This window comes from Triticum aestivum, chromosome 4B (assembly GCF_018294505.1).
Source record: "Triticum aestivum cultivar Chinese Spring chromosome 4B, IWGSC CS RefSeq v2.1, whole genome shotgun sequence".
NCBI classification, from domain to species: Eukaryota; Viridiplantae; Streptophyta; class Magnoliopsida; order Poales; family Poaceae; genus Triticum; species Triticum aestivum.
Window position 1 is genome coordinate 27316616 of NC_057804.1, and position 9506 is coordinate 27326121.

The 9506-nt window shown below is 46.7% G+C and overlaps 2 protein-coding genes across 2 annotated transcripts; one reads left to right on the forward strand and one right to left on the reverse strand.

Moving 5' to 3' along the window:
- Positions 1–443: 443 nt before the first annotated feature.
- On the forward strand, positions 444–3806 carry LOC123090746 (histone H3.v1). The gene is made up of 4 exons (XM_044512080.1): positions 444–1152; positions 1801–1902; positions 2875–3147; positions 3449–3806. Exons 1-4 carry the CDS (start codon positions 616–618, stop codon positions 3641–3643), a joined length of 1107 nt encoding a protein of 368 aa, XP_044368015.1. The 5' UTR covers positions 444–615; the 3' UTR covers positions 3644–3806.
- A 326-nt stretch (positions 3807–4132) lies between these two features.
- LOC123090747 (uncharacterized) lies at positions 4133–7711 on the reverse strand. Its single transcript, XM_044512081.1, has 3 exons — positions 7147–7711; positions 5586–5646; positions 4133–4416 (listed from the first exon to the last, which is right to left on the reverse strand). The coding sequence occupies exons 1-2, from the start codon at positions 7666–7668 to the stop codon at positions 5626–5628; spliced, it is 543 nt and encodes a 180-aa protein (XP_044368016.1). The 5' UTR covers positions 7669–7711; the 3' UTR covers positions 4133–4416; positions 5586–5625.
- Between the last annotated feature and the right edge of the window lie 1795 nt (positions 7712–9506).

Consider the following 9506-nt stretch of genomic DNA (forward strand, 5'->3'; position numbering starts at 1 on the left):
TTGAAGACCCAACCACTCTGGAAACAATCGCATTCCGGGAAGGTTCAGCATTGGCGCAGGATCTCAATCTGCAGAACTTCATTATATCCCCCGACTCGAGGCAAGCCATCACCGAGACCGCGAAAGGGAACTGAGGACGAAACGGTGCTAATAGTTAGTGAGATTAAATCGTTAGCAGCTCTTTTCAACTGTAATTTCATTTTCGAAGGCCGTGATGTCAATCATGAAGCGCATAGTTTAGTCAAGCATTCTCTTACTCTAGGTCCAGGTCATCACATTTGGTCCAGGTCGTTGTGGCTTTTGCTGAATGTAGATTGACTTTACCCTTAAAAAAAAGTAACTCAAAGCTGTTCTCTCAAAAACCAAAAAGAAAAAACCCAAAGCTAACCAGCAGTAAATGAGCTAGAAAACCGGGAGGGCCCAGCAACTAATCCGAAGGCCCGCCCGCAGTTTGGTCAGCACCCGCGACGAATTCCACAAGGAGAACGCGAAGGATAGATCCGCCGTGAAGGCCCAACGGCGGCTGACCGAAACCCGGGGCCGCCGCCGGCCGCCCGCGCCCTGAAGCGGAAGAGCGAAACCCCACCCGGCGCACCGCCACACGGGCAGGGAGAGATGGTGGCGATCTCGATGTACCGCGGCAACCTCCACCGGGGCGGGGACGACGCCGCGCGCCGCTGGCCGGCGCCCCAGCCCACGCTCTCCGCGTCCCAGTTCCGCCGCCTCCTCCACCGACGGTCCCTCGCCGTCTCCCGCCTCGCCGGGGCCCCCCGGCCCAACTCCCCCAACCCCCGCCCGGACGACGGCGCCGCGGCCCCCGCGGCCGTGGGAGAGGCGCAGGAGGTGGGCGGGGGTCAGCATCAGGCCGAGCGGCAGGAGGAGGAGGCTCATGATGTGCCGATGCAGCAGCAGCAGCATCATCAGCAGGGGGAGGAAGAGGGACATGATGAGCCGCAGCAGCAACAGGGGGAGGGAGATGGGCAAGACGAGCAGCAGCAAGGAGAGGAGGAGGAGGAGCAGGAGGAGGGGGCGGTGGAGGATGTGGAAATGGACGATGCGGGGGAGGTGGTCGCCGGAGATGTCGATGCCGGCGGCAATGGTGACCCCGAAGAAGGGCAAGGTGAAAGCGAAGGCTTCGACCCCAACTCGGAGGTGAGGCTCGTGAAAATTCATGGCTCCTGGTAGCTGCCTGTTGATCTATGTGGGATTTTAGCTGCCATCCTGCTAACATTGGCCTTCATTTGGGGACGCATGTAGATTTTTTGAGATTAGATTCATGTCATTGGTGGTTCGAATTGCTCTGCCATCCTGCTAACATTGGCCTACTTGTGAAGCCCTGACAGTAGATTTTTTGAATTGCTACTCATCATGGTAGTATTATGGTGGTTCTGTCTTAGAATCTAGACTTTTAGCACAGTGTTGGAAGTAGGATGAAATTCCCAGGTTGTCTCTTCCATTTCTGGGTTGGAATAAGCCAATAAGTAATGATGCTTTTGAGTTTTATACTCCTACTCAACAATTCAGCTTCTTGGCCACACTGGACAACAGTCAGCTCTTTCCCGAGAATACAATATATTATTGGTTGCTGCTGAACAACAGTTTAATTCCTGAGTTTTCCACGGAGATTTTGCTGAGTGCTTTGTGAATCCTGAGTAGAATTGATTAACCACACCACACGTACTGTTCTTGTTTGCAAGCTAGCTACCTATGCTTGGAAGCTGTGTGCATTATGCTTGCGAGCACCAAATATGTGCTTGTTCTCTTTTTCATCTAGACCTCTGAGCCCTATTTCTGTTTTAGGTGGGTCAACCTGATGGAGTTGAAGAAAGGAAGAGAGAGTTGACCGACAAGCTGGATACCTTGAGTAAGAAAAAGCATGATCTTGTGCAGATGCTGAAGCAGGTAATAATTTTCTCATTGTTTTGACTGGCACTTGCGGTTTGGGACAAGTTGATATGTTCTTCATCCCTGTTACGGTCCTGTCTGCTTAAGTAACTGAACCTTGAATACCATGTGATATTCGGTGGTTCACAACTTCAGGTGATAATGTGTTTGGATTTGACTGTTTTCATCGTTAATCGAGTAGCCACTTGAAATACACTGGTTCGAATGAGTTTTTCTTCTATTTGAAATATATGAGTCCAAAAATTGTAAAGTTGCTATCCCATCTGAATGTGAAACTGATTAAATAAATAATAAATTCATAGTTTAAATATGCACCTGTTTCTAATGAAGTACTTCAACAAATTTGAATTCTACAAAGTTCGTCGCGACGGACAGGAAGAGTTCTGCACAGTAATTGGAGTTGCTTATATATGCTAACTGACATAAGAACCAGGTGGAATTTGTATCAGACTTTCAAATTCCGCCAGCTATAGTATTTTCTACTCCCTAAAGAAAAAGGGCAACCTGGTGCATGTAGCTCCCGCTTGCGCAGGGTCCCGGGAAGGGTCCGACCACTTTGGGTCTATAGTACGCAGCCTTTCCCTACATTTCTGTAAGAGGCTGTTTCCAGGACTTGAAGCAGCAGCTTTACCACTGCGCCAAGGCTCCCCTTCAGTATTTTCTACTCCCTCTGTAAACTAATATAAGAGCGTTTAGATCACTACTTTAGTATTCTAAACGCTCTTATATTAGTTTACGGAAGGAGTACTTGTTACTCTCTTTATCAAACATCTCTCTTCATCAAATATTTTTTCTTAAATATTAATCATGTTGCCGCATATGCAATGTAACCTTGTTTTATGTATACCGAGTTACACAGTAAGTACAAACTTATTGGTGGCCGGATGATCTATTTTTCTCAAACAATTATCTGCGGTGATCACTACTAGTCAGTGTACTAAGCAAGATTAATTTTGGCTGTTTGAACAGATTTTGAATGCCGAAGAAGAAATCAGAACACGTAGCATGCAGGCTTCACTGCGTGCTGCCATGCCTCAGCCGCCAGAAAACACAGCTGATGGAAGTGTTCCTAGACAGGTGCCCAGAATGACCGTTGATGTCAATTTCAGCGAGTTTGCTGGGGAGTCAGATGCTGGTTCCAACCAGGGCACTCCTGGACGCCCCTTGCATCATGTCCACAGTATTTCCCCTTCAACAGCCTCTTTTGCTAGGTCTCCATTCGGTTCTCGCAACCACAACCCTGTAAGTTTTTGCAATTGGCCATGTCTCGAGCTCAGATCTATATTTCGCTATTGGATGCTTTAATGAATCAACGTAAATTAATAGCGAAAATGAGTCTACATTAGTAATTTCATTTCAGCAATAAATCCTGATTTTCTTAAAGTTCTCAGGCTTGAGAATGTTGTTACATGTTTTGGATTTCCTTTTTGTATCCACCATTTTGGTGGAACGAAGTGTTTCTAGCAGAATATAATGATCGCTGCGACTGAACTGTGTGATATTGTCCGTTTTGAGCTAAAACCACTTTGTTATCTTACTACAGGGCAACACTCCAAGAAGTCCAGCAGCACCTTTCTCTACAGCAAGCCCGTCTCGCTTCGCAGGTACTGGGCATCAGGGACACCACCCCTCGGCATCATTACCAGCAACCAACTTTGTAGCATCGTCGCCTTCCCCTGCTGCATCCGGTGGCTCTTCCTCTGTATTCCGGGACCATCGCCCGCCCAGTTCAACATAATTCCGCAAACCCCGAACGTAGGCCAAAACGTACATGAGTCGCCGTGAATAGTTGAATGCTCTTTGTACTCCTCTTTGCACTGTTGTTACTTTATCAGACGATATTATCAGTCAGAATGCAAGAGCAACTTGGGGAGAATAAGGTCTTGAAGCATCATTTTACATCTTGGTGCTAGTGCTGCTAAAAGGGAGCCATGTTCTCTTCTCCGTGAGCCGAGGTCGAAATCTGATATCACTCTAATTATTAAAACCAGAATACTTGCTACCCTAATCTGAGAATGTGAAATAGGGTTGAGATATTCAGCATCACTGATAATGGCTTATTCATGGCAGAAAGGTTGAGCTGAAAATGGAAGCCTGAAAGTATATGCCATGCAGTTCTGTTTTAGTTTCCGAGCACAAAATGTACTCCTGCTGAGAGTCTCAGGGCTTGGTTCTTGAGTTTTACAGAGACAGGTTCGCTTATTGCACACCAGAGTGGTTGCTGCTATTAACACGCAAGGAGGAAACTTCTGTGGAGACCTTTTAAAGTTCCAACAAAATGATATTACATGCCACTACTGAAGTGCTATTGTATCGAAGCGTGGAGCACACAGCATGATCGGTTCGGACTAAAATAACCAATACAAATCTTTCTTAAAGATCGTGCGTCTCTCGAACAAATGTAGAGCTCAGACAGCAGCGTCGAGTACTCGTAGAGACATACACCGTGTGTAACAATCAACAAATGGGAGTTGAGCGCTCCAATTCCTTTAGGACGCGGAAGGCCGTAAGCTACAGAAAGTAGGCAGCATAAATTAGTCCAAGCGGCCAGAGATCTAAAATGGTGCATATAATGAGATAAAAAAAACATGCACATCTTCGGTACATTAATGGGTGTAGGTAAACAGTTCAGACGTGCTACGATCAAGATCAGCAAGGGTAGCGTGTGTTGACTCAATCTCTCAGAGATAGATGTGGGTCAGTCTGCTCAGTCTCTTCTAAAAATGTGGCTCTCAAGTGTGTCCGCTAAGTCTCTCGGAGATGCTCTCATAGGGATAGGGTGTGTGTGCGGAGATGCTCTCATAGGGATAGGGTGTGTGCGTGCGTTCATAGCGGTGAGTGTAACTATGTTTCTCCGAAAAAATTATTAGCAGGATACACTTCGCATTAACACGAGGGTGTAAAAAAACCAACCACCAACAGGAAAAAAAAAATCAGGACACACTTTGCATTAAAATGAGGGTGTAAAAAGCCAACAACCAACAGCTCTCCTGGGCCATTCCCAGATTCTTGTTTTGTTCTAGACGTATTTTCCAAATTTGGGGGCACAGCCGTCACTACTCTGTATACTTGATGTGTTCAATGCCTAACATTTATTAGGTAATGGTCTGAAATCTGTCACCAGAAACAAGACAAGATTTGTCTAGATTATGATCCATTCTGACCAAGTTTTGGATAAATATATCATATCCACACTGTTATTTGTCCAGAAGAGGAGATGGCCAGTGCTACCCTTGTTATTTCAAGGTACCAGCATCAGAAGGCATGCTACCTAAACTGAACAGGTCTCTATATAGGGATGTCATCGATTTTCACAAGAAAAACCAAGAAGAAAAGAAGAGTTTGTAAACAGAGAAGTCTGCAGATCCATGTTTGTCAGTGATCAAGAATGCATAGTTAGGAGAATTCCAAAAGGAAACGGAGCCAAGCAAATCTGCAAGGTTCTCTGTAGTTTGAAACAGCAAAAACAAAACATATGCCTCTCAAATATATTTTTTGCTCAATTTAAAAATGTTTCTTCAGCCATAGCAATAGATCCATGGCCACATGCATACCCCCAAACTACGTGTGCCTCACAGAAGACGATCCACGGAAATCAAAATGTATCAACAGGGATGATTGGAACATCTACATGGTTGTACTAAAGGGCACGGAAACAGAGAGTAAAATTCTGCATTTACCTCGTGTGATGCTGCCACAAAATTAGACCTTCTGCATCCCCTAAAATTGGGCAAAGAAGTCCTGCAAGGTTCATAACAGTATTTAAGAAACAGGAAGTTAATGCAGCAGACAGGTAGAGCATTGAAACTCTGGTGCCATGATAAAGACATATTTCTGATTAAATCTTTGATGTACAAGTATAACCAACCGCATTATCTACAAGCCATGTGCAACATTTTTGAAATAAAATTAGTGGCACACAAGTCAAATTCAGGAAATGATGTGACAAGAAGTGTAGCTATTTTCACGCCGCTTGGATAATGATATATCTAGTCAAAGAGAAGTGCATACACTGACCAACCCCAAGTTTAATTTTGCCAGAGGGTAAGTAAAGAACAAAGTAATCATCTATATATGATTACTATTATATGTCGGCAATTTCTTAATACCATCACAAAGATCGTCCAGCTGGGAACGTTTCAATGCCATGTATCCCTGGGCCCTACAAGCTATCCTCATATTCGACTGTTTTTTCCCCAAGTTATACACACCTTTGAGATGGTACAAAGCTAATTCTCTACCAGTAATATTAACCAGTAACTCCGTTGAGGATACACAGTTCAAAAATGGCACAACGCCACAAACCATTGACTGACTTGAATACCAACCTGCTTATTGCACTTCATTGGCATCTCTAGCACAGCAATCAACCTTGCTTACCGGTTCTGTATTACCATTTGTTTTTTCCTTTTCAAGTAAATGCGTAACATGTCTCTCGTTATAGGATATCCAGTTTATGACCACTCCAGAAAAGCTGCACAGGATGCAAGCACATATGCTAATCTGCAATTAAATATGTCCCATCTTTCGTTTTCCATGTAAAACTTGAACACATGAGGCAACTATCAGCTTGTTTCCCGAACAGCAATACACAGTACCTCAGGAATGTACATTTAGTCAAAGCCAACTACCACTGGAGTGAGCCTCTAGAAAGAACACAAGTCGCCCACGAAACTAAGAGTGCTACGATGAACTGATACTTCAATTTATCCAAACACATGTGCTAATCTGCAATTAATTATGTTATCAGTCAGCTTGTTTCCGAATCAGCATTAAGCAGTACCTCAGAAATATGCAGTTACTCAGAACCAACTACCAGTCTACCACACGAGAGTAAGCCTCTAGAAATGTACAGCTACTCAGAACCAACTACCACTCCAGAGAACTTGCACAGGATGCAACCACACATGCTAATATGCAATTAATCATGTCCCATCTATCGTTTTCCATGTAAAAATCCGAACACAGGAGGTGACTATCAGCTTGTTTTTCCTTCAGCATTACGCAGCACCTCAGAAATGTACATTTAGTCAAAGCAAACTACCACTGGAGGAGTAAGCCTCTAGAAAGATCAAAGTCCCCCACGAAACTAAGATGAATCGACAGCTTAATTTATGATCTAATAATCGGGACTAAAATTACCAACAAAGCTGCTAGTATCCATCCAGTAAATCAAAATTCAGTAACCCGTGGGATTCAATCAAACAGCTCAAGAGGGCAGCGGGGCGGAGTGCATCGGACCTGGAACCAGGCGGCGGCGGCGGCGAGCGCGGAGGGGAGGCGGCACCTCCTCCGCCGCTTGCCGGCCTCGCAGGCGTGGACGGACTGGAAGTCGGCGGCGGGGAGCTTGCGGGTGATCCAGCCGATGTCGAGGTAGACGAAGCGCGGGGGCGGGGGCAGGTCGACCTTGACGCGGACGACGCTGAACCAGACGAGGAAGCGGCGGACCTGCACGCCCTCCAGCTCGGTGAGGGAGCCGTAGCGGAGCACGCCCGTGACGCGGGGCTCGAAGTAGGTGAGGTACTCGAAGTGCACGTAGCAGGGCCCCGCGAGGTCCACGGCGAGGCTGCCGTTGCCGGCGAGCGAGAAGGCGGTGACGTTGGCCGGGAAGACGCCCGCCGGGAGGCCGAAGAGCGGGAGGAGCTCGTAGAGGGTCTTGTTCTTCCCCGGCGGGGGAGCCGGGGTCGGGGGCTCGGCCGGCGCCGCCGCGGCGGCGCCGGCGAGGAGGAGGAGGAGGGGGGGGAGGAGGGAGATGGGCGGCATCGGGGGAGGGAGAGGGAGACTCGGAAATACTACTTGCGTTTATTTTTCGTCTCTCTCTCGAAGAGACCGGATGGGTTTGGGTTTTATGGTCAACTGGTTTGCTTTTCGAATTGGGGTTCTCCAAGCTGTGAAATGGCTTCAAGCAACGAAATTGGAGGCTCGAATCCGCCGGGTGGATATACCGTTTCTGCTTACTGCTAGGTGCTTCAAATCTGTGTAAAGATGCTTTGGACCCTAAGAAATGGAGGAAAGCCATTTTTCCTGACTTTGTTGGATCCGACTATGTTGCGTTTGCCGCTGTGGCGATAGTTAGTGGAGGACGGGAGGAAATTATCCGGGCTCGCCTACAATGGGTTAGCCGGGAGTTTCTCACTCAAAGGTCTTGAAGGTGATGGGTTGTTGACGGTGTTATGGCGCCAAAAGCTGCCCCATCAGGCCAGCTCGAGGCCCCCAAGGTCGGCGTGCACCTTTTTCATGATCCCACACGTGGGCCCTCTGGAAGGAAAGACCCGTGGAACTTCTTGGAGCACAAAACAAGGAGGTCGGTGTTTAGGCCGACTCCTCCACCAATTTAGATACCGTCTAAGATTCATGTATACCCTAGCCCCGGGCATCCTTTATGAGCCGGGGCAGGGCTAGTCAATAGACACACAATCTACTCTCTGTACACCTACAATCATTATGACCCCCCCCCCCTTACTCATTGTACCACATCCAATCAACATAAATCAGAGCTGGAGTATGGTTTTACCTCCGCCGCGAGGAACCCGGTTCGAGGCCCCCAAGGTCGGCGTGCACCCGTGCCATGATCCCACATGTGGGCCCTTTGGAAGGGAAGGCCCGGGGAACTTGAAGCACAAAACAAGGAGGTCGGCTTCCAGGAAGACTACTCCACCGCTTTAGATACCATCTAAGATTAATGTAAACCCTAGCCTCGAGCATCCTTTATGAGCCGAGGCAGGGTTAGTTAATAGGCACACAATCTACTATTTGTATACCTACAATTATTATGATACCCATGTACTCATTGTACCACATCCAATCAATATAATCAGAGAAGGAGTAAGGTTTACCTCCGCCACGAGGACCTGAACCGGGGTCCGCCGGAATCTACTCTGACAATTGTCGTGAAGGCTTAGCTTTACCTAGAGATCTTATTATATTCCATGCCCGAATTGCAAGTGACTGCAAGGTGCATGCAAAAAACTTAAAGGAAAGTGGGGAGGTATGATCACCTTATTCTCAAAATCAAGTTTCTCAGCTGAAGGTTAGCTTCTGTAGATCTTATTCGTGAGAATAGAGCCTATAATGCAGAGGCACAAATATGTCTAGATATGCCCTTCATTACATAACTGACCTTGAGTGTGGTTTCTTTCACCGCCATCGATGGTGGTATTCCAACCGTTTTGACTGTTTAATAGAGGGCATTGATTCCTAAAAACAAGTTGCATCATCACTCGAGGAAACAACTCCTTCATTCAATGTATGGATCACCTCTATATCATTCCAGTCGACTAGTGAAGGATCAAAGATGCACAATATGTTTACTAGGGGGAGGGGGAAGGGTGAATGGGCGACTACCAATTTTAATCTTGTTTTAGTTGATTTCAGAGGCATGTGCGGAATTGTAAATTCTCTACCAATGCAACTAAGTGATGCAACCTATATGATGTGTTACAACAAGCTAGAAAGGTACACACGGAAAATAAACAAGTAAGTCTCTGAGTGCCTTGGCCAATGAATGTCCAAGCAGCCTCTCACTAGAGGTAGCTCTTTAGGCGAGCTCCAGACCCTCACAAATGAGCCCGAGGAACAACCACACAACTTGGAAGCTATTA